The sequence below is a fragment of the Lichtheimia ornata genome (assembly GCF_029851405.1).
Source record: "Lichtheimia ornata isolate CBS 291.66 chromosome Unknown scaffold00010, whole genome shotgun sequence".
NCBI classification, from domain to species: Eukaryota; Fungi; Mucoromycota; class Mucoromycetes; order Mucorales; family Lichtheimiaceae; genus Lichtheimia; species Lichtheimia ornata.
Window position 1 is genome coordinate 579,407 of NW_026695330.1, and position 26,250 is coordinate 605,656.

The window sequence follows — 26,250 nt, forward strand, 5'->3', positions numbered from 1 at the left end:
ATCATAAACAAGGATGTTGGATGGCCCATTGGAAGAGATAACTGCTGCTGGATCAATGATCTTACTTATGGGTGCAGTCAATAGCTCAATGTATATACATCTTCACGCTTGACACGTAAACCATCAAGCAACGGATCTCCTCATCCCAAGTGAATGATCCACTCTTCCACTTTCAATCAATAACAGTGTATACCACATCAAAATCCTTTTTTTATATGCAATTGATAGAACCCACTATTCTACTCATCATCGCTATCCTCATCCTGCCGTGCCATCTTCATGGGAGTGCTGTTTTCCTTTTCTTCATCTGCCTGACTACGCTTTCCAAGGGCTGTGGATGATTTGTTCTTGTCCAGTGATGGTAGGCGATAGGTGCCATCGAGCTTGGCTACAGCATTGGACTTTGTCTTTGCATATTCAATGCTCTATTAGCAAGAGAAAGATACCAATTAGTACACGAGCAACAGAAACGTAGGTAGATAGCAGCATCCTGCTTACCATAGGCTTATTGTAGAAATTGGTATTTTGCAAACTTCTCAAAGCAGCAGTAGCAGACGCGACGTTGTCGTATACAATAAAGGCTTGTTCACGCATCTCGCTGGACTTTTTGGTAACAATGTCCAAGATCGTGCCGTGTGTAATGAAGAGTGCGTACAATGAGGCTCTTAGCTCTAGTGAAAGATGGATGTTAGTTGTGTTTGCCTTGATCGAGCTATCGACCACTGATCTACTTGCCATCCATATTGATCTTGTATGGCAGATTTCTGAGGTAGAGGGTTTGGCTGGGTGCATTCTCGGACATGTCGCGGGATGTGTGTGGGTGTGTGTCTATGTGGTAAAAAGAACAAGTAATTCAGGCAGAGACCAAGAAGAGGGAATAAGACACCGACAACTCTACCAGTGACATACCATCATCCCCCATCACACGCATGAATCGCTTCTTATTATCACCCTAACAACATGCAGCTAAAAGGGTATCTACATATGCTTCAAGAGAGTTACAAGATGTTCAATCCTAACCATCATGGGATGATCCTCTTTTATGAAATGGTATCCATGATGGTATCCAAGCAACGCTCCCTAACATATCATAGCCACGTGATTCAATCCTTCAGCGTTTAATAAGCACACAATAAAAAGACGATGCATAGTAATGTCCAAATTGAGATCAGTATAAAGAATGGGATGGTGCTAAGTTTGACGTGCTATTGCTGACTTATGGGTGGGGGATGCAGTTGTTTATACAGTAAGCCGATACTTGCAGAAAGGATACATACACATACTAAAATACGGTGACCATTTATGAAACGAAGTGCAACGTATGGCGTGTTTTTGGATCTCTCTCTCTCTTTCTCCTCCCTTTTGAAGCGATATAGTTGTTGTTGGCGTATTGTATATGCATGTGGCGCCCTATGTTTATGTTTATTGCTGATAACAATGTCTATGTTCTGTAAGATAGATACATCAGGAGAAACAAGACATGATAGAGGGAATGGGACTTGTTTGTAAGTTTGGTTGATCCAAAGCAAGGGCAGCTGCATACGTATGTGTGTCCCAAGAATAAGTATCCAACAAGCGAACCAGCAACACAGTAGCAGCAGTAGCAGCATGCGGAGTCGCAAGCCACCAGTGCCCTGAATGAGTCATTCAGAGACAAGCTGAAATAAAAAAGTTTTATCCTTGTCGCACGGACCCCATTTGTAGGGATTGTTCAATGACCAACTTGGGGAAGCCTATCATAAAAGTAGCCTATCTTATCAACGGGATGAGTACAAGTTGAACAAGAGGGTGTATGTGTGTTTTACAAGAGGGAATCAAAGGGGGATCCGGGATGGGCGAATCAAACAAGGGCATAAAAGTATAGGCTTGGGGTGACACAAGTAAATCTCGGAGCAAGAAAAGGAGAGAGATGTACTTGCCTAAAAAGTGTTGACACTCAGGTGATCATAAACGCTATCTTGAAGAATTTACTTTTCCGTCACGGTGACTCACTCGTAACCGGACCGTTATTCTTGCTTTTTCACCCCCTTGAATTATCCTAACATGCATTATTTACTATGATGGATGATATGAATTTGACATGAATCAAGAAAAAGTATCATTGAGAGAGTGACACCAATGACCTTACAAAGTCGAACCAACCAAAAGCTGTCAAAAGACACCCAACCATGGAAAGTAGAGAAAAAGAAAGCGGGGTTGTGTTGGATCGGTTTTAACCTGCATCGAGTGTGGCCGTGTGTGCGAGTGTGTGTGCGTCGCCCCGGAAAAAGGAAACATTTATAAAGGGCATCATTGGTCTTTATTCCCTTTTTCCTTTCCTCTCTTCTCAACACTATTCACCATGTGTGGTATCTTTGCTGTCTACAACTATCAGGGCGATATCGAGTCCTATCGTCAACGTGCCTTGTATCTCTCCAAAAAGTACGTGTCCCAAATCACTATTCTCTATCTCGGGATCACCACTTGCTCACAATCTTGTATAGGATCAGACATCGTGGTCCCGATTGGTCCGGTTGCTACACCACTGGTAACCACATTTTCAGCCATGAGCGTCTTGCTATTGTTGGTGTTGGTAAGTTTTGATGATGCTAGGTCATGCAAAACAGTATATTGATGGGGGGTGTCGATTTTGACAGAATCCGGTGCCCAGCCTATTGTCAGCGAAGATGGCAACATTGTTCTTTGCGTCAACGGTGAAATCTACAACTACAAGCACCTTCAAAACGGTCTCAAGAACAAGTACAACTTCAAGACTGGCTCTGACTGTGAAGTGATTATGCACTTGGTATGTTATCAAATTTTGAAATGAGATGAGATTGCATGTGGACAAGATTTGATTGACTGGTTTTGCCGTTTATAGTACAACGAAATGGACACTGAGCTTGTTCAACATTTGGATGGTATGTTCTCATTCGTTTTGCTTGATGTCAAGCGCAACCGAGTGATTGCTGCCCGTGACCCTATTGGCATTACCACATTGTACTATGGCTGGAACAGCAAGATGCCTGGCACCGTTTACTTTGCTTCCGAACTCAAGTCTCTTAACGAGGATTGTGACAAGATCCTTGCTTTCCCTCCTGGTCATGTTTATGATTCTGAGACTGGTGAAACCAAGCGTTGGTTTGTGCCTTCATGGTGGGATGGTGAGCGTGTCCCTGAAACTCCCGTTGATTACAAGTTGGTTCGCAAGACCCTTGAGCGTGCTGTTCGCAAGAGATTGATGGCTGAGGTTCCCTATGGTGTCTTGTTGTCCGGTGGTCTTGATTCAAGCTTGATTGCTTCCATCGCTGCTCGTGAAACGGATAAGATTGCTGCTGGTGTCAAGAGCGAAGATGATGACCGTATTGATGAGACAGGCCCCACCCTTTGGCCCCGCTTGCACTCTTTCTCTATTGGTCTTCCGGGTTCTCCCGATTTGATCGCCGCTCGTGATGTTGCCAAACATCTCAACACCATTCACCACGAATTCACTTTCACCATCCAAGAAGCTCTTGATGCCGTCAGCGATGTCATTTACCATCTTGAAACTTACGACGTTACTACCATTCGTGCCTCCACTCCCATGTACCTTCTTTCTCGCAAGATTAAGGCTATGGGTGTGAAGATGGTTCTTAGTGGTGAAGGTGCTGATGAAGTCTTTGGTGGCTACTTGTACTTCTACTCTGCTCCTGATGCTGCCTCTTTCCATACCGAAACTGTCACCCGTGTCAAGAACCTCCACTATGCTGATTGCTTGCGTGCCAACAAGTCTACCATGGCATGGGGTTTGGAAGCTCGTGTGCCATTCCTTGACAAGGAATTCTTGGAAGTGTGCATGAACATTCGTCCCGAAGATAAGCGTCCTAGCCGTGAGGAAGGTCGTATGGAAAAGTACATTTTGCGTAAGGCATTTGACACATCGGATGAGCCTGATGTCAAGCCCTACTTGCCTGACAACATCTTGTGGCGTCAAAAGGAGCAATTCTCAGATGGCGTTGGTTACAGTTGGATTGATACCCTCAAGGAGGTCAGCTTGACTAAGGTTTCGGATGAGGAATTTGCCAAGGCTGGCGAGAGATGGACAAAGGATACTCCTACTACCAAGGAAGCTTACATGTATCGTGTCATGTTTGAGGAATGGTTCCCACAAGAAGCTTGCACTGCTAGCGTTGTCCGATGGATTCCACGAGCAGACTGGGGTTGCCCTGAAGATCCTTCCGGTCGTGCTCAAAAGGCTCACGACGCTGCCTACGAAAAAAAGAATTAGATTCATCCCCCCAAAAAGTAGTATTGCATTTGTAGATAAAACATTATTCTTCTTCTTCCGTCGCTCATACATAACATATAACAATGGATTCAACCATTCTTTTTATTATACACTTTTCATGTTTGCTATTGTTGTTTCTATGTACTTTATTATCATCATACCAACAGGTTGTAAGATGATCCCCAATCGACATCAATGAATTGTCTCATGATTCCTACGTAGATGGGTACAAGGCTTACTAGGAAGGTGCGTCATGCGAAGTTGTGCAATGCAATCTAAGGTATAGGCACGTGATTGCTATCACGTCAAAGATCACTATTACTTTATACACGAAACAATTGCCATTGTACTCATGATAGCAAACATTTATTTAAGATTTAGTGATGTGCCATTACTTCCAAGTGATTTGAGGTTTAGCTGGTGGAGGTGGGAGGGGGGCTGCATTGAAAGTGGAGCGAGCGGACAAGGCTTCTCTTCCTACTTTTATACCACTTCACCTACACACATTCACCTTTGCATAATGAGCACTGCGATGGACACTAGCGAAGACGACGTGCAGACAACAACCATTGTGTCCAACTCCCAATCAAGTTCGGGCCTTTCGATTTCCATGTAAGCTGCATGAGGCGTTCTTTTGAGGGACACGTTGTACCTAATAGACAAACTACGATTGAATACAGACATCCTCTCGTTCTACTCAACATTTCCGATCACTACACACGCACCAAGTTGCAGGAACCAGAATTCGCCAATGGAGGTGGGTTTGTAAAAGGCATTTCACCATACAAGTATGTAGCTTACGCGTGTGTGTGTGTTTGGCGAATAGGACGTATCTATGGTGCTCTTCTTGCTCAGCAATCGGGTCGAGATATCGATGTGATCAACTCGTTTGAATTGCCAAGACCAAATAGTAACGGCCAGGTGGATCGTACTTATCTTGCCAGCAAGACCGAGCAACGTATGTGAATGAAACGTCGTGCAATGGATGATGATGATGATAACGATGCATTCTCTTTAGTCAAACAAGTGTTTCCAAATCTTGATTTTATGGGATGGTATTCGATTGGCACAGAGCCTAGTGAGCTTGATCTCAAATTGCATGAGCAGGTGAGTGAGTGCATGGTGGCGATGTAAGGTGTGGATGCATTAACAGCAGTATTTGATCTAGTTCCTCCAAGTGAATGAATCAGCCATTTATCTACAATTGGATCCCGCTGGAAACACCAAACAATTTCCTGTCACCATCTATGAATCAAGTATGGATATGATCCAAGAACAAGTACGATTGGTCTTTGTAAAGTCCTCTTACAAGATTGAAACCAATGAGGTCGAACGTGTGGCTGTGGATCATGTTGCCAAACCAAGTACTACAGGAGCTGACTCGAGTCTTACAAGTGCATGTAAGTCAACCTGAATATGAAATAGAGGGTGGATACTAATATTTATCAGTGGTCTCGCATCTCACTACACAACGTAACGCCATCGCTATGCTGCATTCTCGCATCCAGTTTCTGCATCAATATTTGCAAGATACCAAAGATGGTAAAATCCCTATGGATCATGATATCATACGACAAATCGTCAGCGTATGTCGACGTGCACCTTTGACAACAAGCCCAGAATTCGATGCACAGTTTTCTACAGTAAGGAACGATGGCCATCTCATACATCGAATACTCAATTATCCCTTTAGGAAATGAATGATGTGCTTTTAGCAGCGTATTTGACAACCATCACCAAAGGAATGAATGCAATGAACGATCTTGTGGACAAATTCAATTTGGCTTATGGTGCAACACACGCAGCTCCTGCAGGTCCTGGTGCCCATGAACGCAGTATGATGGGAGGAAAATCATCCATGATGTCCCCAGCCGGTGGTAGGCGACGAGCGGTAAGTGATGTTTGGAATCTTTTATACACACACGCATATTTGGATTGCTCATACACCTTTTTATTAGCGTATGCATCCTTCTCGCACATGATTTATATAGCCATTTGACAGTGGATGTATTATCTTTACGATCAAAGAATGAATGATGCGTGCATTGGTTAAAAGTGTATGTGGTTGCTGCATTATGATATAGTTGGGTGGGTGTGAGGAGTAAGATGTCGTGAACAAGGAGGTGGGGGTAATCTATTATACAAGGCGGATGTGTGGGGTAATGGGGTAAAGGGTATCATTCACAAGTGCGTGGGGATATTACATATCTTTTTACTCTGCCAGCACAGAGCTAACGCTGACGACCATGACAAAGAAGCCCCAAAAGATGAGACAAACGGCCATGAAATCGAGTAAACCAAAGGTAGTACGCTCCATCAAAGATGAGACGCTCTTTACGCTAGCAGCATCGCTGCCATCATCAGGTAGTATTTCACCGCCGTCGACTGTGGAAACATCTTCCTCGTCATAATACGAATATGCGGGATATACAGGAGTCAAGCGTGGTGATGAGCAGGATTGGGTATCAGATGACAAAGGAGATGCATATAACAAAGCATTCTTATCATCGATAAGTTTGCTGGCAAGTGTGCTTCCAAGCACGGGTGGCATGGGTGGTGGTGGGATGGAGAGCGTGGGTGCATTTGTAAGTGTGGGGACACGGTATGGTGTTGTGGAACGCCAACGAGTAACAAGATAACAAGTAGCCGGCAAAATGAAAGCTAATGATGTAGCGGCAAGACCACCGGAAAGCGAGTACACCTTGCCGAGTGACCGAACAGCGATGCCGGTACCCATAAGTAGTGCAAATAAGAGAGCAGTGACCACATAATGCTGCATTTGTGTCGGCTGACGAGTTGCAGTCTCGAATCCCAACATTTTTTGCACAGCCTCACGCGTGGGATAAAAGCACATTCTATCAAGCAACATAGATGGTTAGTGACAAAGAATGATTGTAAAAACAGGTTCGGAGACACTCACGGAATGGTAAAGATCATGCTGAAACCAAGGCAAAAGCGGCCAATGTTGATGATCAAATCGTCGGCATCAAAATTCATAAACAAGTTGGATTCGACATCAGTGCCAAAGCAAAGATAACCAACAATGGCAAAGGTCATGGATACACTCCAGCTCATGCAATTGGCAAGAATAGTGGATTGACGCCATGCTTGATGTGATTGATCGCTCAAGCTTAAAAAGTTGTTAAATGCGACCTGCGCACTTGTAAAAGCAAAAGCCATGATGCCAAGTGCTCCAAAGACGTCTGATCCAACCCATGACCAGGTAGGTCCCTCGTTTGTCTCATTATTCGGTGAATTGGTGTAATAGGCAGGTGCTCGAATCAAGATAGCAGCAATGATAACGGGTAGACACATTACAGACACCATTGACCAACGTGCAAGTGAACCAATGGCACGTCGTAAAAGCAAGGGGAAAATCTAGATTGGATTGGATATTGTGTCAGGAGGTATGTTGTGTGGTACATTGGATCGGCATTGCATACAACGAAAAAGAAATCCACTTACACAGCAAATACCGATCGTGCCAACGACAAAGGTACGGTTGGCCAAGAGAGGAATGGATGGGAAGTATCGTTCGAATAGTACAGGCATGCAATCTCCCAACACTACAATAAAGCAGTATATGATGAGTCATTGTTGCATTGATTGGATTATGAATGTGCATGTTCAATATCGTTTTTGTCATATGCTTACATATGAAATAGCTAATGACACCGCCGCCTGCTTGAGCAATGATCATGAAATTAAGCAGATGATATCCAAAACGGCCCATCACGTATTCGACCAATACAGCGTATTTGTAGATGCCTGTTTGTTTGCCCGCCAAGATGACCATGTATAAACCGAGCTGAGACAAAATCGCCACCCAAATGGATGCCACTATACCAGTGACAAACCCCGCATGCGAAATGGCATAGGGTAAACCCATAATGCCTGCACCCACTGTGGCATTGACAAGATTGAAAGCAACTTCTACTTTTGACCGGTCACCATAGCCGGGTCGGTCAGCTTGCAAAAGATCACGTTCAGCTTTTGACAATGACTGGGATGGGGGTTGCTGCTGTTGCTGCTGCTTTGATATACTGCCGTAATTATTACTGGACATTCAATATGACGTGGGATGTAATGTATGTGTGTAATGAAAAAGTGAAAGAAAGAGAGAGTGAACGAGAGAAGGTAACAAAAAGAGAGCGTGTTTGTGGGGGTGAAGAAATGATCGAGAGTATAACAACAAGGAAAATCGGAAAGAAGAATGAAAAAGACAAGGGAGATGAATCAAGTTTATATATATGCGAGGAAAGGGAGTAAAATCAGGGACATGATCGCCATCAACGAAAAACGTAACCAACCCGCACCCGCAGCAAATGCTACACAAGCAATGTCCTCACCCGTCATCATTTGTGATCATGCATTTGTGTGTATATATTTTCACTTGTTATCTACTATTTGCCACGTGCATAGGTCTGATGAGTAAGGCCCCAGTACTTTGATGTGCGTACCTATGTGCGTGAGTGTTTGCGGGGGAATGGGAGGACAAGCGGAAGCACACAATCATTCACATTGTGCCTCGTTTTCCTATTGGTTCTTGCACACAATGACCATGCAGAGATAAACGACGACAGCCGGCATGCGAATGCAACAAATCCCCTCATCACCGCCTAATCAGGCACTCTACGCCATACACAGAAAAATAGCGTGCTGCCTTAAGCCGACTGAGCTAGAGCAAAACGGGAAATCGGGTGTATGAGGGAACATGAATAGAGCCATTGGCTATCGTATTATGGTGGTTGGCTATCTCAAACCACCAATCCGTTATCAATGTGTGCATAACCAACATTGAATATTCCTGCTGATGGAATGTTAGGGGTGCATGCTGTTAGCTATCAGCGTGGTGTCATATGCCCATCCTCGGGGGGAGGGGTTTTGAGAGAGGAGAACAAGCTGCAGAATTGCCATTTTCAAAGAAAGACACGAATCACATTGCAGATGCTATCTCTTTGTATCGTTGTCGGCTGCGTACCGATAGCTCCGATTTGGGTGTAAGCATTGTAATAAGAGAGGGGAGTAATATCCATTAGCACAAAGGTTTGTTTGTTGTATGCTTTTAATGGAAGAGTGGACTATTTTTTCCACTTTAATGCATTGCATAATATACTCCAATGGTCAACATTGCTCGATCAGGCAAAACGCTTTGGCAATAACATTGGCCTTTTGCAAACAAGCAATAATCCATGCCAAGCCATCATCATCATGAAATGAGAGTGTTCTCAGAATACCATGGAAAACAAACCGGCAATTGGTAGGGTCATAAATAACCCCATGGCCATACTTTGAATAGAACCATGCTACCCTTTAATGATGGTACACAATGACCTTTGACCGATCACAGCAACAACGAATATGCTGATAAGATGATGGGTGGTTAAAATAGCCAGTCATCTGTTTCAAGACCCGTGAAAACCCACCCCAATAAAGCACAACGTGATCCTGAAGCATGCAAGGGCTGACTTATTCATCAATGCATGGGGTCTTTGGGAGTAGCATTCATTTCACAGGCCAAGTAAAATCCATCCTCAGCTTGTAATCCTTCCTTTCTTGTTGGTAATGTGGCAATCCACCACTCATCTTTTTATGTGCCACCATTATGCTGGTAGTTAGTTGTGGACATGTCAACGCCAAACTATTGTGCAACGACAAATAGCTGTGGTTGAAGCCTTCATTCGTGCACGTCATTTGAGATGGCTATGTATCAAGATAAACATATGCGCATGGACATCCATGCTCAAAAGTAGTAATCTGTCTTTGTCACTGTTTCATTACTGTAGCTAATGTTGTGAAGCAAAAAAAAAGTCAACAGGGATGTAAAGCAACGGTTAGGATGTGCCTTACAGGGGAACTGAAACAAGCTTGTCATTTGCGAAACACGAGTTTTGGGTGGCACGGCCAAGGTACGTAGCAACAGAACTCCTTTATCATTTTCTTTATGATCAAAGTGATGGCAATTGCAAACGCATAAAGTAGGCTATGTATTACATGATGATGATGAAAGAGGTATGCTAGTGAATATGAAGATGGTGATAAATGTCTACATGTATGTATGTATTGATGCGTGTGTGTACAGCAGCCCATCCTTCCAGCGGATCTCTTTCCTACTTTTGGACTTCGGTGTTCTCAACAATCTTTATATTTCTTCCTTCTCCCATTTACACTTTATCCTTTGGCAATTCCTGTTTATCAAAGACAACAACAACAACAAGAATAAGGCCATCCCATCTTGAGCCCCCCGTTGTTGCATTTCCTTTTCTTTCACATCTTCTCTTGTTTTATCTTGTGCCTTCTTTATCTTCATACAAGAAAAGAAGAACAACCACATCTTTTCACACGCATTCTTTTGAACAACTCTATCTCCCCTTTCTTTCTTTCTCTTTCTCGCCCTCTCTCGACTCTTGCTTTTGCAAACAAAGAAACGACCTTTTTATCAACTCATCTTGAAGCGAGAGCATGTCTGATCTACACAACCAACATCGAGTTCAGTTTGTTACACCTACGACTGAAGGAGTGTACGATGACGATTACAAGCGACTTCGCAACTATTATGCACCTTTAGCAAATCACACGCAACCTGATTCTCCTTCTTCACCTCCTTCTTCAGCTGGTGGTGCCCGAGGAGGAATGGATCGCGTTCTTCCCGTTGCACAAAACAGAACACGTGCATCATCCTCAGGGTCAGAGTCTTTTCCTTCACCTGAAGACCATCATCCCATCACGGCACTTTATCCTCCAGCAGCAACAAGTCCTCCTTCTTCTTCTGCATCAGTTTCACCTCTACGCAACATGCATGATAACAATGGCACAATCATCGATCAATCACGTGCACATGACAGCGAACGTGTTATTGAAATCTCACCGGATCCTGGTCGGTACCTGCGTCTCAATAGCTTGCTTGGTAAAGGTGCCTACAAGATTGTCTACAAGGCTATTGATCGTGAAGAAGGCTATGAAGTAGCGTGGAATGCAATGCAGGTACCATATTGAAGAGCCATCGTATATACATGAATCCATTTCAACTCATCATCCCCCCCTTTTTCTTTGTTGCATAGGCGCCCAATGCCAAAGACAGCCCCGATCTTGCACACGAGATACAAATTTTGAAATCAGTACGCCATCCCAACATTATTGCTTTTCACGACGCTTGGCACACCGACAATGAGTTTGTTTTCATCACCGAGCTTATGACTTCCGGCACCCTTCGAGAATACATCCGCAAACTCAGTTTACCCAATATCAAGATTGTCAAGCGTTGGGTACGACAAATCCTCAAAGGCCTCAGCTATCTACACGGCCACAATCCACCCATCATTCATCGTGACATCAAATGCGACAACATCTTTATCAATGGTGCTTATGGCGAAGTCAAGATTGGTGATATGGGTACAGCAAAGATGAAAATGGGCAAAAAGTACACCGTCATTGGTACTCCCGAATTCATGGCACCAGAGATGTATGAAGAGAGCGGATACAGTGAAAAGGTGGATATTTATGCATTTGGCATGTGTCTTCTCGAGATGGCAACGGGTGAATATCCTTATGGCGAATGTACCAATCCCGCTCAGATCTACAAGAAGGTCATGGCTGGTGTCAAGCCTGTTACCCTTGGCAAGGTTCAAAATCAAGACATGCTTGCCGTCATTGAGAATTGTTTGGGTCCAGAGGATGATAGGTACAAGAATGACATTTATGGATGAGTGGTTTTTTTCACACACGTGTCGGGGATGTTCTATAGAATGTCGGCCCAACAGATCTTGGAACATGCTCTCTTTGTCATCGAGCCTGAAGTCGTCTTGCTAGCTACGGATGAAAGCAGCGTCCATCTTACTCTCCAAGTGGTATTCAAAGGTGTTGATAAGCGATCAGTCAAGTTTGATTTCAATGTGGTAATGTATCATCCATCCATTCCTGGTCATTTTTTGGGCGTCGATAAGGGCTAAATGAGTAATACCAATATAGGAAATGGATACACCGGATGAAGTGGTGACTGAGATGGTAAGTTGAGACATGGCAACACACACAAACAATGGGTATTCATTGCCATATTGTAGATTGAAGAGAATATATTGCCTGAACGATACCAGCGACATATCACCAAGGAGATTTCGCGCATTCTTCGAGAGTGGGACAAGGATTGTAACCATACTCACAAAGCGATTTGGCGTCGAGAAGCTGAAGACTATGGCTCCGAATTGGAAAAAGTACGAGACGAATTACAAGTGGAAAGCGAGCAGCTTGCTGAAAAGGAAGCCGAGTGTGATGCATGCGAGACAAGGTTACGAAAGACCGAGGAACGATGGCTGGAGGTGACGCATCTGTTACAGGATATCAAAGGCAACAAATCGGAACCATCAACGACAGCAAATGAGCAACCTGTTACGATTCCCAAAGGTAAACATCAAGGTTCTTGTTGGATAATGGGTGATTGACACAACAACTACTACTACTACAATAGAGTATTCTGATGATGTTGGTATCCAGACGTTTATTCAAGACTGTGCACAGGCAGCACATCGTGGCATGGATAAGGCACAAGAATGGATACAAAAGCTTCAAGCCCAAGACATCATGACAGTAGGCGACCTACGTCATTTGCAGGATGAAGATTGGGAAGGCATTGGTCTCACAGTATTTGCATTACGCGCAATCAAGAACATGCTCAAGGGAAAGCAACCTGCCAGGCACACTCCTTTATGATTTGGCATTCCTTCTTAAACGTCGCACTCACTCACTCACTCACATATTGTTTTCCCCAATCATTTACCCTCTTTTATCCTTCATTCCCCACCCCGTATGTAATTGTTAGAAAAAAAGAAAATGTAATGTACATACCCCTCATCAAAAAACATTCACACACACATACAAACATTATCCTTTACCTACAAAGTTGACATGGCGCTATGTTTTGGATCATTCAAAGACATGTGTAATGTGCTTATCACGTGAAAAGTGTATATAATCGATCGTTTTGTGAAAGTACTAGCTAGCATGGTATATCTTGCCAGCTTTATTTACATAAACCAGCGGAAAAAAAGGAGTCAAGCATGCCATGAAATCGGGTTGCACGTTGCATCAATTAACCTTGCCAGTGAACTAGTAAAAGATAAGCGTGTTAATGGCCATACGCAATACGTTATTCACCTTTCGCTTCAAGGGATCTTACCTGGGAGCTCGTTTCCTGGAATAAACAGTCGCTCCACACCTTCCTTTGTAATCACAGCCAAGCGAATAACACCACCTGAGGAGCCATCACGTGCCATTGCCAATGCAAGCGCTAGATGAATCAATGTCAGTATATGCGATCATGGAAAGAAAATGACGATGCTCCACTTACAGTTCTTGACAAAGTCGATACATTCTTCACGGGTCATGTTGTCCTTGTACTTTGAGTCACAATAACCATAGATGTATGTTGATCCAGAGCCTATGATAAAAGTGATGAGATACGCTATTCATTGTTACCATCATCTCCATTATCATACCTCCAATAGCAAAAGGCTGCTTGTGCAAGGAACCTCCGAGAGGGACGTTGTAAACAGCTGGACCATCCTTTTCATCCCAGCCAGCCACAATGATACCTGCCGTCAACGCATCCTTGTTCTGATAGCAAAGTTCCTGGAAGAGTGCAGAGGCGGTACGCACCTTGGGCAACTCATTCTCTTGCACACTATAGTAACATGTTCATATGTATATATGAGTTTCCTCCTTGCGTATCTCTTGCCATGTCATCGTCATTGTTACTGCTGGCTTTGGATATCGACTTCGTACCTGTACATTTGGAGATAATAATGGACGATATCGGCCACTGCTTGGGTATCAGCCGCAGATCCGGATCGACAGCAATAGATGCGATCGTGCACCTTGGTTAACTTGTCGGTTACTCGGTTGGCAATGTAAGCACCCGTAGTTGTACGCGAGTCGGCACCAATAACGACACCGTCGGCATAGGCCACAGCCATAATCGATGTCTAAAGGAAGATGACGTGTCAATGATGCTCGCATTGGAGACTGGCGTTTATCGAGGACTCGGTGACCTACACCCAAATTGACTTCGCCTTGCTTCATAGTTGGTATGCGTGTATGTGTGTAGGTACGTCAAATAAAGAAAGAGGAGAGTTAGCAGGAAGGGGGATGTGACCCAATGGACGCGTAATAATCCGGCCTTGTGACTGTAGGTAATAGCACACGTTGCATATGCGAGGTACGCACTCTTTGCATTATCAATGCACACCCTCTCGTATCACATCCTGCCTCTTTATTTCTTATCATTCAATCAAATCACTCCTATTTATACCTTCTTGATTCATCCTTGAATAGTACAATCCACACAACAACAAGACATGTGCAAGGCTCATCTTCTCGAATTTGGTTATTAGGCACTCTAATGCCGACACCCACTACGACGTCAATGAACAAACCCACTAGTTACACGATATTGTTCTACGTAGTCACCATCTCATGTCATCAATAAAAAGGGATTCATTTTGAATAAGCTAGCTTAAACAACATGATCAATGGTACTGGCTTTGTACCACCATGTCATTTTTCGGGCATACAACAAGGTCTCCATTCACAAAGCAAGAGTATCAATGATGTAATGTTCGGATGAACGACTCCCAACGCAGCTGTCTATGCTGGATCATTGTTTCACTAGTATTTAACAAGGGGTGGCATGGGCAATGAACAACCATGATTTACTATTATACCACCATTAGGCATCTCATTTTCAATCATTGGTATTATAGAAAGTCTCAAGAAATCAATTTTATGGATTATCATGTGGATGAAGAGATGTTATGGAGACGAAGGCATGTTGATTCATTTGTCAGCAAGTTGGTGGATGGGGGTGAAGCACTAACCCATTCAGCTCTTTCCCGCTTGGAGCATCTGGAACGAAAGGACACTTTGGGCGGAGCCTTGCTGACATAAGGGTTTAGCATCAAAAGAACCACGGGATCGTCTTCCGCTCTATTCCCCAACTCTTTATCCATTATGGCCACTTCCCAACAACAAGAACAACCTATTCGTGTCGGTATCATTGGTACTGGTATCTTCGCTTATCGTCATTTGCGTGCCTATCGTGCTGTCGGTCAAGACAAGTTCCAAATCGTCGCATGTGCCAACCGATCCCGAGACAAGGCCGTAAAGTTCGCTCAAGAAGTACGTGTCATGCTCACCATTGAATGCTCAATAGTACTCAAAAGTATATATCCTTTGCTCCTGTAGGCTGGTATTCCTGAGTCTGCTATCTATACGGATCCGCTTGAGTTGATAAACGACCCCAACGTGGAAGTTGTGGATGCTTTGTTACCCGTTCAATACAACTGGGAGGTATGTGTGTGCATGTGTGCGGGATCATCAATGATACAGGATACCTCACACACGTGAGTATTAGATTGTTCAAGCTGCAGTGGCTGCCAAGAAACACATTCTCTTTGAAAAGCCTATAGGTAAGTGATCTAGCGGGACCAGCGAAGCGATTTACAATTGCCGATGGGACTAAATTATGTGTGTGATACCAGCTCACAACTTGGCGGATGCACGTCGAATCGTTGAGGAAGCTCGTGCTGCAAAAACAATCGTAGCCGTAGCCGAGAACTGGTCCTATCATTCTCTCGTTCGTGCTGTGGGCAAATATGTGCAACAAGGCAGTATCGGCGAGGTAATTATAGCAATAGAAAAGATAAATGCCATCTCTGACAATCCACATGTTATAGATCATCAACTTTACTTATGATTCAGCACGCCCATACAATCCTTCTTCACCCTACCACACCACTGCATGGCGTCAACAACCACAACATCCAGGGTAAGTGATTCAATCAGGAGCAAGCATGATGGCATAGGATCTTACTTTGATGGTTCAACATCTTAGTGGCTACTTGAGTGATGGTGGTGTTCATGATATGGCACATCTTGTCCCTATCCTTGGCAAGTTTGAGAGCGTTAGTGCATTTACCGCTATGCGTCAGAGCATCCACGTGACAGCAGATACCTTGGCTACTAGCATCAAGCTTGCAAATGGCGGCATTGGTGTAGCTAATTTTACCTTTGTAAGTTGTGGATGGGTTCTATTAGTCTATGATTGCTTATATCTTTTTGTAGTCATCCGCTGGTGTGAAAGAGATGCGATTGGAGGTGCATGGCACTAAGGGTACTATCCGCTTGACCAACGACCAGCATGTGGAAGTGCTCGATGAAACCGGCAAGCCTGTGGATACATCATCAGTTATTCAAGTTGATAATGCTTCTGGATTCGAGGATGTGGAAGCCGAGATGTTGAATCTATACAATTCAGTGCGCAATGGTGAGCCACTTGGCGTGACTCCTGAGGAAGCTTTCCATCATTTGGCATTTATCGTAGCAGCCCTTGAAGCAGCTGATACCCAACGTGTCGTCAAGATCCAACATGCTGATGCCTAGAATATGCTATATTGTATCATGGAAGAGGAGACCAAATCATGCAAATAAAGCTCCTTCCTTTGATTCATTAGACGAGTGGTTTGCCATTATCACGTCTTCCATGGCCAAGTAGTACAAAAAGATGATATCGTTTAGCAGGTTGGAATATGAGGTGCATGAACGTATGAAAGGGTTGTGCATAAATGTGTCGAGGAAGAGAACGAGGGATGGTTGATATATAGATAGTCCAATAAACCTAAAGACATGAAAGGCTTTATTGTCCTAGCTAAGCATATGAATACAATGGAAGCAACCTTTTCTATAATGAGGTGTATGCAAAGCGAATATGATATAAATCGAAAGACATGTCAAACAGCGCAACTGAACTGGCAGCTTTTATTCAAGTGGGATAGGAGACAACGATCGATGATAGGGATTGTACGTGATTGAGCGATGCTGTTTATTTGTTGAGAACAATACCGTCGAACTATAAAAAGAAGCCAATGTCAGTACTTTTGCATGATCCATGATGATGATTGTCCATGATACATACGCGGCTCTTGAACCATTCAACAGTCTCCTCCTTCTTGATACGGTGGTTGAAGCCAACGGTGCTCTTTTGGTGCTTGCGGCGGGCAATGCGGTAACCAGGGCGACCCATGACAACAAAGTAATCCATACCATAGATACCAATGGAAGGATCGTACTTGATACCCAAATCAATGTGTTCGTCGATACCGAAACCAAAGTTACCAGTCTCGGAGAAGTTGCGAGCACGAAGTTCATATTCCTTGACCTTCAAACCACGTTCCAAGATTTCCTCAGCCTTGGGGCCACGAACAGTAACGTGAACAGCGATCTTTTCGTTACGACGAATGCCAAAGGTACGGACAGTGTAACGAGCCTTGGAGTAAACAGGAGTTTGACCAGTCAATTGCTCGAGCACCTTGGCGGCACGAGTAAGTCTGTCACCAGACTCACCAACGGAAATGTTGAGCACAAGCTTCTCAATCTTGAGCTGGCGCATAGGATTCTTCTTGACCTGTTGTTCGGCGCTCTACAATTATTGAACAAGTCGAATGAGTTGTGTGTGTCTCTCTTCCAATGTCGTTCCAATGTATATCCGTTGAATAAAAAGAGCATCCATCCAACCCCATAAATCAATCCATCCATTCACTCATCCATCCATCCATCCATCCATCCTTCAATATCGAGAGTCGTTGATGTATCGTATGGGCGTAGTCGATGTGTATGTGTGTGTTGTATGTGGGTAATGTTACTCACCATTGTCAGGGCTGTTCAAAAAGAGGAGGAGCTATCTCCAATCTTCCAAAAGGAATGAATAGGCCCACCCACACACCCGCTCTCAGATCGGTGTTTCAAGCTGTCAATCCACTCACCCAATCCACGCACACAAGTAGAACACTTTTAGAATGATATGGGCAAAAAGGATGATATTTGTATATATACACAATGAATATGGAATGATGATAGAAATAAATGTGTGTAATGAAGATAGCTACATAATGAAACACATGTCCTTCTGATATTGATGGTTGCCATATGCAGTGGTCCATGCTCGCCCCGTGAGGGCTTCCATGTCCATTAAAGCTTGCTCGCGTTCATTGTCTCGCCGCTTTTCTTTGATCTCTCTTGGGAAATACAATAACAAAAAGTTCTGTAACCCCTTATCAAGATTGGTTGCATCAGCATTCACAACGGCTCCTGTGTGTCTGCAAAGTGGGCAGTCATATAACTTTTTGCGATGTGCCTTGATCAAGCAACGTACGCAAAACACGTGGTTGCACTCCAATCGAATGGGTCGCCATGCAACAGCTAAGATACATACATGTGTGAATACAACATCAATTGTTCCCCAACATCGAGCGTACATACCATAGCAAATGGGGCAAGAATGATTATCCACTTGGGGCACCACAGATACCAGCTGCGATGTGATACCAGAGTATAATGCAAGCACCACATTTTCAACGAGCATGGCATTTGTCTTGGCAAATGCAGGAAACTCTGTCTTGGCCCTAGATAGAATATGTATAATCAATGCATTATCCTTACGTTCTCGGAAAATGTACGTACTTTAATCCACTCCGCTTGTCATGTTTTTTCAGGATCTTGATCATTGCTGTGTGGTTCAATGCATGGAACCATTTAAAGTTCACAAGCTCATTATTCAATTGCACAAAATGCTTGAGCACCTCTCGTGACTTTTTGCATCCAAATTTGCGTGTCTACAACAATACCAGCATGAATCAATTGCCATCCGCGTATGTGTAAAATCATCACCTTACCAGCTGTGTGCGAGCCAATTCTTCATTGAACCATGCCAACTGCTTCTTGCTACGCTCAAACGCTTGTGTGCTGTAATCCACTTGGGTGCCGGTTTCAAAAACGGCTGCATCCATGTACAATTTCAAAATTTGACGCCATACGTACATCTCCTTTTGTTTATGCGGAGAAGCCTGTCATCAATTAAAAGGGGATGTGTCAATAGGATTCCTCTTGTATACTACAAGAACAACTCACAACAGCGGCCAATTGTGATTCTAGTCGGCTGACAGTATCGGCGAATCGTTTTTGTTCCGAAGCATAAAGCATAGCTGCCTGAGCCATGCCCTGAAGGAGAAGCAAGAAAAATTCGGAATCTTTGACAAGAGGTATCTTGATGAGATTCTCTTGCTCATTGCATGTAGTATTGGGTATATTAAGTCTCGCAGCGTCATCGGGGGTAACTTCAACACAAGGTTGTGGATCATCTGGGTTGCCTTTGAAAGTTTGAAAGAGAACAATAATGTTAGTCTTTTTCTCATTCTCAGCCGAGACCCTTCTATTTTTGTTGTGTCATGTTCTTTTTACCATCAAGCTGGTACTCAAAAGGGATGCTTTGTTCCATTAATCCACGCGCTTCAAGTTCACCAACGACAAGGGGTATCACTTTTTTAAGCATCTTGTAGTGAATTAAGTGCGGTCGCCAACTCTCGGGCAGATCGTGTGCCGCATTCTCGATTTGCTTGGCAAACTTCATAGTCGCTCCACCCTCACAATGGGAAGGATTGTATATGATACACTATGCTGTGGGAGAAGAGAAGAGGTTGTAGTGAAAAAGTATCAAGTGCGGGAAAAAATATAAGAGAGGAGGAGAGAAAGAAAGCGTATCCATGTGTTGCCCAGAAAATGAATCCTTTTTGGAAACCCTCGTGATGGTCAGCCCGCCAATCACCGTTTTTCTTTCTCATTTGGTGAAATATCAGAGGACGACGCGACCCGATGAACGCCGTAATAGTAGAATGATCAAGCTCAGCAGTAATCCCCTCCCCACATACTCAAAACTGGTTTCAGATTATGACGACATTGCCGTTTTATCCATTGGGCTACATTAGGGTGATGTATGAATGGGTAATTTCATGATGATGTTTATTAAAGAGACCACTGTGGGATAAAAGGAAAAAAATTTCTCTTGTCGGATATGCAACGTAGTTTGTGTATGAGTGCATGGCGTGTCCTCACGTGGTGCACAGGCCTTCAATGAATGAGGCATTTATTATAATTTGCTGCTGGTCATGGGAGCCATCATTGCTGCCCCTGCTTGTTGCTCTACGCCGTGTTGATAGTGTTGATCCTGCAACAACTCGATTTGCGCCCTTTTGCGTAACCCAAACAAATCCATTTTGCCGGCTGTCGTCAAAGGCCACGACATGACAAATTGCACCCCTCCTTCCAACCTCATCTCTGGATCAGGCACTCTAGCATTAACAAATTGTATCAACTCCTTTGCAAATTGTTCCTTGTCACATTCATGGTCGCGTGCAAGAATCACATATGCACGAGGGACTTCAAGACATCGTCGTGCGTCGTAAGCCCCCACCACCCGACATTCTTGAATCAAGTCACTGAACATGATCTACAGCACACCCGCCATCAACAACTTGTCTTTTTGATATACCTTCACTTACGCATATCTCTTCAATGTCCCTAGGGCAGATCTACAAAATAGATGCCATGAGCGATTAACGTGGTGATGAAATACATACATCCACCATACATCTTTGGTGAAGCGCTTGATGCGTTCGGATTTTCGATTAACAAATCTCAGGTTATTGTTTGCGTCGGACGTAAAGAGATCACCTGTATGGAAGAAGCCATCATCGTCAAATGCTTCAAGGGTAGCATTTGGATTGTTGTAGTAGCCCTATTATAGCATGAATGATGGCGATCAAGCACACATGATTATACATGTACACTCACGGATGCATTCTAGCATCCAATTTTACGTTAACGATGATGGACGTATACTTGTATAAGAAAACCTACCATGGGACTTTTGATGCAAAGCTCTCCAACAGTATTAGGCTCTTTTAAAACTGCTTATCGTTATCAACCTTTGGCACCACCATTGACTTTACGATGCCACATTACCTTTTCCTAGGTCATCCACCAGCTTGATCTGGAAACCATCCTGTGGTATTACTTTGTGGTATTTAACCATATGATACAAGCAAAATGTATACCATATCTAATTACCTTGCCACGATCCATCGGATGCATGACGATAATAAAAGATGTTGTGTGCCTCTGATGATCCATAATTACATAGGACACGTGGAAGCTGACCACGAGACCTACAGCCACTAAGCAAAGCGCGCGTGGCCTGATTTGCCACATGGCGGCTGACGACTTGACCTCCTGTGATCCAATATTGCAGGCTGCTCATGTCAAAGGTATGAATAATGGGATCGTGAGCGAGTTGGGCAGTGACCCAACCAAAATGATATAAGGCCGTAATCCGATGCCTTTCCACCAGACGACACACGGCATGTAAATTGATGGTTTGATATACGTAATGGGGTAATCCAAGTTGTACACCAGCAAGCAAAGCATTGTGTACTTGTACTGCACCACCCATTCGGGTAGCCACAAGCACTCGGTGATCGTATCCATCATGCATTAAAGGTAAAAAGTGGCTACTTGATACCTCTGCGCGTGCAATGGCAGCTCGATGCCTATACATAAAGATCCAAAGCATGAGCTATATTTATCTACGTATAGCTCCATACTACGTTGCTACTTACGATACAGTGACCAATTTGGGTGGCCCTGTTGAACCTGAAGTAACCAACAAGATAGCAGCTGCATCTGGATCGACATACATTGCTGGGGTTTTCACAAGGGATGAAGCATCCTTATGCAACAGCAGTGAGTTATCCATCACCACCACATGTGTTGATCCATGCAGGTTACACGCATGAATAGCTTCTTGTACAGCTAGCTGGGTCTTGGCATGTGTTACCACCATGGCTGGTTTTGCCATCTTGAACAATGCCGCAATTTCTCGACCAATTAATGCATCCGGGACAAGCATTGCCACACCACCTGCTCATTGTCATCCATGTTTATCAGCGTAACCTTGCTATTATTATCTTTTTTACCTGAAGCAATCACACCATGCATGACTATGGGGTACTCAATCTGGTGGTCATCATAATCAGCAACATGTAGTACTACAACGCGATCTTTATCCATGGTAGCACTTACAGCTCCAGGTGCACAAATGGCTACAATATCACCTTGCTGCACGCCTTGATCGATAAGATGGGCAGCAAATGCACGAACGTGATTCCGTAGCTGTGCAAACGATAAGAATCGCTTAGCACCAACGGCATCAATGAAGAGTGGTGCGTCATCATTGACATATCGTTTCGCCCTTGATTCAAAAAGGTGATTGTACAAGCTTGGTTGCACACCTAAAGAGGGTAACAAAGAACAACCCATGTAAAAGTAGGAGAAGAACAATGGTCTCTACCATTTCAAAAGCTGTGAATAATAAAACCTATGCAGAATCACGGTTCCTACACATGTCCTTCTTCCTCGTACTTTCATGCATATCATCACACACATCATTGGTGCATACGGCGGCTGTACTATGGCATAGCATTGCGTGCGCGTACAGCATCCCATCTATGTTGTAGATCCTTTGTATCCACACTCTATGCATCCAACAATAAAGTAAGGCTCATAACCAAGCACTGAGGTATCACGTAATGTCAAAGGGTATCCACCTTATTGCTGTTTAGTTCACCTTTGCAATTGCCCAAAACACAAATCCATTTAAAAGGGTCTTATGATTAACAACACCATAGCTGTAGAGTGGCTGTAGCTATCGGCTTTCTTATCGGCAAGAATCTTATGCCGCCATTTGATGCGAGCATCTAGCAAAGATGCAATGACCCAACATCATGACGTCATTGTCCATCATTTGCCTTGCAATCTTGGTGTAACGTCTATTCCAATCATTATGCAAAATGTGCCGTCGAAAGAGTGGTGCCTCTTCTTTAGTCTTCTTGATCATTCATTGATAACCAACCCGATACATGTTCTATCGATGAGTATCACGATGAGCTACACGTGGTGGCAATAGCCATCATCAATAACGCCACTGCATGATCAGATTGAGGGCGCAGTTGTTTTATGATGACCTGAACCAGCAACAACGTCCCAACAATGAAAAGTGCAGCATTATTAAGTCATTGTTGATGGAAGACAATGCAAATGACCTATGACCCACCGCAGCAACGAGCCATGATAGTTCTTTTTTTGTTGCTGTGCTTCCCAAACAAAGAACATGATACGATAATCATGCCCTATCGTGGTAGGTATGATTACGATGGATTAAAGCGTGCACAGACAACATCAAAGTCATACCCAGCATGATAGCTTGGTCTGTGGGTGGCGATCCTGCACATCATTGTCGCCGTAATATAAGAAAACAACGCAAACGATGATCATGCAAATCCACTTTTGGTAAGAGTAAGCCCAAATCGGCATCTTGTCGATTCTCATAGTTGCAGAAAACAACGCACACATACACAAAATGCATTGTGAAACTATTAAGGAAAGGGCTTGCCACGGCACATCTGGGTTTTAGATTGGCACACAGGTACCTCCCGACGATGCCGCCTTTTATGACAGCAAGGCTGCTATATTGGAAGGTTCTCGAAAGCTGTGTCAACACCATCATATTGGAGTAATTTTTGGGTGAAACGTAGTATACACGTTTACAATGGATTACTTTTGTGGTGGTTTGAAAAGTCATTTGTATGTTGCATAATGCATAACAGAATCAAGGATCGAAGAAATTTGTGCATGATAATCAATAAGGGTGATGGTTGGGAATATGGTTACGGAAGAATATAGAAGGTGGCCCAAATGATTATGCTCTCAGGTACGGAAGCAACCTCATGTACATAGTGCGCCTTCATAACGCTTGCACAACATGAGTTGATGTTCCTCACATCAACCCGATCACTCTTTGGTGGGAGTGTGAGAAAAGATGGTCTAATCGCAGCAGCATGATATATCATGTTAACCAAGGACTCTTCCGAATGGGTATTTCAGTAACCCCGTTTGTTCTGTGGTACAATAACATGAGCCAAGGTGAACGAAAAGGAAAATGCGCTTTGCAAAAAATGCATATCATCTGGCCCAAACGCTTATTGTCTATACAAGTGCTCCGACCTTATCGATGAGAAAGCATGTCAATCTAATCCGGGGAAAACAAGGGGGGGAAAGAGTGAAAGCTGGCCAAAGAGGCCCCCCACCACCACTACTACCATTAGGGATCCTTGTATATTTTCTTTTTTATCTGCCTACTCCTTTTGCTTTGCATGTGACATTCCTATCTCGAATGACGACAATCAAGGATATCAGGCAAAAGGGGGAGCATAAACACAAACGCAACGTATCTACCCGATTTCAGGGTATGACATCGTCTTGTTGATTTGGAAGTGTGCAGTATCTATCCCATCAAAATCGATAACATACATCATTTTCTTGCTTTTGGACCCTTTTCCATCGATCCTTTTTTTGATATTGAAGAGCAACAAGCGACAACACCGCATGTGAATGGCTTCCTCTTGCAATTGCTGGTACACAAATTCGAATAGTGCACGTACCCACATACTCGATCATGGCCGTGAGAAGTAAGGTGGTGTATGGGTGTGGGTGTGCGGTGTACAATAAGGGCTTGAAATACAAAGGAAGCATGCAGAATCCACAAAATCAAACCTTGTCATCATCGTATTGCCATATCAGGTCACACGTAATCGATAATGAAAAAGAGGTATGTGTGTGTGTGCATGCGGGCAACCAATGTTGCTTATTCCATTTGGGCAAACTTGGGCGTTGCTGCGAACCGGTTTCGCTTATCAAAACTGATCCACGCTATGATGCGAATACTTTCCATGAAAAGAAAATCAGATCCCTGCACCCGATACTGTTGCTTTGCTGCGTACTGACACGCTCTCACACAATCACCCCCATGACGCTTGTCGCCGTCAAAGAGGTTTCCAGAGCATGCCAACATCCGAACAACTATAAATACCCCGTCATTTCATTGCAACATGAATTCTGCATTCTACACACACATCACATCTCTCTTTTTCCTATCAACAACAATGACTATCGAATACTTGACCCTTCAGCCCTCTGGCGACAAGATGCCCTTGATTGGCTTTGGTTGTGCCAAGATTGACATTGACGCTACTCCCCAAGTTATCTACAATGCGATCAAGGTTGGCTATCGTTTGTTTGATGGTGGTGCCAATTACTACAATGAAAAACAAGTGGGCGAAGGTATCCGCATGGCTATCAAAGATGGTCTTGTTACCCGGAAGGAGGTCTTTGTAATCAGCAAATTATGGTGCACTTTCCATGGCAACGTCCGTGAAGGTCTTCAAAAAAGCTTGGATGATCTTGGTCTTGATTATGTGGACATGTATCTCATTCACTGTAAGTATAATCTTGTTGATCCTTGGTTTATTAATGTACTTACATATGTTGTATATAGTCCCTACTGCACTCGAACACGTCCCCATTGAAACAAAGTATCCACCAGGTTGGACGCAACCTGGCAAGACGCAAGTAACTCGTGCTCGTGTGCCAATGCATGAGACTTGGGCACAAATGGAAGCCATGGTTGAAGAAGGCTTGGCACGCAACATTGGTGTCTCCAACTTTAATGCTCAAATGCTCATGGACATGCTCGCCTATTGCAAGATCCCACCATCCCTTCTTCAAGTCGAACTTCATCCATACTTACAACAAGATACCTACGTCAAATGGGTCCAAAAGCAAGGCATTGCCGTTACCGCCTATTCATCATTTGGCCCTGCATCATTTGCTGCTGGTGGTCAAAAGCATGCAAAGTCGGTTGAGTCTCTCTTTGACAACCCTGTTATCAAAGACATTGCTGCCAAGTACAAGCGTGCCCCAGCTCAAGTTGCCTTGCGTTGGTCCCTCGAACGTAATGTTGGCGTTGTTCCCAAGAGCACAAGCGTTGAACGTATGAAGACAAACCTTGATGCACTCAATTGGAAAATGGATGATGAGGACATTCAAGCTATTAATCAACTCGACATGGGCTTACGATTCAATGATCCACTCATCAAGGGCTGGGATCTCCCCATCTTCCTTTAATCGAATCACGTACCTACTTCTACTCGCACACAAGATACCATCACCATCAACGTTCGCCATCTCCCTATACAACCAATATCCATTTTTTCTCCCATCCAGCATAT

The 26,250-nt window shown here is 43.8% G+C and overlaps 11 protein-coding genes across 11 annotated transcripts; 5 read left to right on the forward strand and 6 right to left on the reverse strand.

The window, feature by feature from the left end:
- Positions 1-239: 239 nt before the first annotated feature.
- O0I10_003332 (uncharacterized protein) lies at positions 240-802 on the reverse strand (the record flags this gene model as incomplete). Its single annotated transcript, XM_058483403.1, has 3 exons — positions 240-425; positions 499-671; positions 736-802. The coding sequence occupies 3 exons, from the start codon at positions 800-802 to the stop codon at positions 240-242; spliced, it is 426 nt and encodes a 141-aa protein (XP_058346022.1).
- Positions 803-2,341: 1,539 nt separating this feature from the next.
- Positions 2,342-4,246, forward strand: O0I10_003333 (asparagine synthase (glutamine-hydrolyzing); the record flags this gene model as incomplete). Its single annotated transcript, XM_058483404.1, has 4 exons — positions 2,342-2,421; positions 2,484-2,572; positions 2,637-2,785; positions 2,861-4,246. The coding sequence occupies 4 exons, from the start codon at positions 2,342-2,344 to the stop codon at positions 4,244-4,246; spliced, it is 1,704 nt and encodes a 567-aa protein (XP_058346023.1).
- Positions 4,247-4,778: 532 nt separating this feature from the next.
- On the forward strand, positions 4,779-6,228 carry O0I10_003334 (uncharacterized protein; the record flags this gene model as incomplete). The annotated part of the gene is made up of 8 exons (XM_058483405.1): positions 4,779-4,858; positions 4,927-5,003; positions 5,073-5,204; positions 5,265-5,353; positions 5,415-5,646; positions 5,696-5,889; positions 5,940-6,137; positions 6,205-6,228. 8 exons carry the CDS (start codon positions 4,779-4,781, stop codon positions 6,226-6,228), a joined length of 1,026 nt encoding a protein of 341 aa, XP_058346024.1.
- Positions 6,229-6,458: 230 nt separating this feature from the next.
- On the reverse strand, positions 6,459-8,312 carry O0I10_003335 (uncharacterized protein; the record flags this gene model as incomplete). The annotated part of the gene is made up of 4 exons (XM_058483406.1): positions 6,459-7,101; positions 7,167-7,624; positions 7,712-7,812; positions 7,901-8,312. The coding sequence occupies 4 exons, from the start codon at positions 8,310-8,312 to the stop codon at positions 6,459-6,461; spliced, it is 1,614 nt and encodes a 537-aa protein (XP_058346025.1).
- A 2,396-nt stretch (positions 8,313-10,708) lies between these two features.
- On the forward strand, positions 10,709-12,952 carry O0I10_003336 (uncharacterized protein; the record flags this gene model as incomplete). Its single annotated transcript, XM_058483407.1, has 6 exons — positions 10,709-11,230; positions 11,308-11,927; positions 11,991-12,141; positions 12,215-12,250; positions 12,307-12,646; positions 12,711-12,952. The coding sequence occupies 6 exons, from the start codon at positions 10,709-10,711 to the stop codon at positions 12,950-12,952; spliced, it is 1,911 nt and encodes a 636-aa protein (XP_058346026.1).
- A 379-nt stretch (positions 12,953-13,331) lies between these two features.
- On the reverse strand, positions 13,332-14,320 carry O0I10_003337 (proteasome subunit beta type-6; the record flags this gene model as incomplete). Its single annotated transcript, XM_058483408.1, has 6 exons — positions 13,332-13,348; positions 13,419-13,529; positions 13,590-13,679; positions 13,738-13,922; positions 14,024-14,223; positions 14,294-14,320. The coding sequence occupies 6 exons, from the start codon at positions 14,318-14,320 to the stop codon at positions 13,332-13,334; spliced, it is 630 nt and encodes a 209-aa protein (XP_058346027.1).
- Positions 14,321-15,247: 927 nt separating this feature from the next.
- O0I10_003338 (uncharacterized protein) lies at positions 15,248-16,678 on the forward strand (the record flags this gene model as incomplete). Its single annotated transcript, XM_058483409.1, has 7 exons — positions 15,248-15,415; positions 15,482-15,586; positions 15,651-15,705; positions 15,778-15,917; positions 15,973-16,064; positions 16,131-16,308; positions 16,361-16,678. The coding sequence occupies 7 exons, from the start codon at positions 15,248-15,250 to the stop codon at positions 16,676-16,678; spliced, it is 1,056 nt and encodes a 351-aa protein (XP_058346028.1).
- Positions 16,679-17,117: 439 nt separating this feature from the next.
- O0I10_003339 (60S ribosomal protein L11-B) lies at positions 17,118-17,944 on the reverse strand (the record flags this gene model as incomplete). The annotated part of the gene is made up of 3 exons (XM_058483410.1): positions 17,118-17,144; positions 17,211-17,714; positions 17,942-17,944. 3 exons carry the CDS (start codon positions 17,942-17,944, stop codon positions 17,118-17,120), a joined length of 534 nt encoding a protein of 177 aa, XP_058346029.1.
- Positions 17,945-18,176: 232 nt separating this feature from the next.
- Positions 18,177-19,700, reverse strand: O0I10_003340 (uncharacterized protein; the record flags this gene model as incomplete). Its single annotated transcript, XM_058483411.1, has 6 exons — positions 18,177-18,493; positions 18,554-18,696; positions 18,755-18,906; positions 18,967-19,137; positions 19,202-19,440; positions 19,532-19,700. 6 exons carry the CDS (start codon positions 19,698-19,700, stop codon positions 18,177-18,179), a joined length of 1,191 nt encoding a protein of 396 aa, XP_058346030.1.
- A 516-nt stretch (positions 19,701-20,216) lies between these two features.
- O0I10_003341 (uncharacterized protein) lies at positions 20,217-22,444 on the reverse strand (the record flags this gene model as incomplete). Its single annotated transcript, XM_058483412.1, has 9 exons — positions 20,217-20,576; positions 20,629-20,658; positions 20,718-20,864; positions 20,987-21,036; positions 21,092-21,142; positions 21,197-21,675; positions 21,745-22,045; positions 22,102-22,141; positions 22,208-22,444. The coding sequence occupies 9 exons, from the start codon at positions 22,442-22,444 to the stop codon at positions 20,217-20,219; spliced, it is 1,695 nt and encodes a 564-aa protein (XP_058346031.1).
- Positions 22,445-25,125: 2,681 nt separating this feature from the next.
- On the forward strand, positions 25,126-26,146 carry O0I10_003342 (uncharacterized protein; the record flags this gene model as incomplete). Its single annotated transcript, XM_058483413.1, has 2 exons — positions 25,126-25,459; positions 25,518-26,146. 2 exons carry the CDS (start codon positions 25,126-25,128, stop codon positions 26,144-26,146), a joined length of 963 nt encoding a protein of 320 aa, XP_058346032.1.
- Positions 26,147-26,250: the final 104 nt, after the last annotated feature.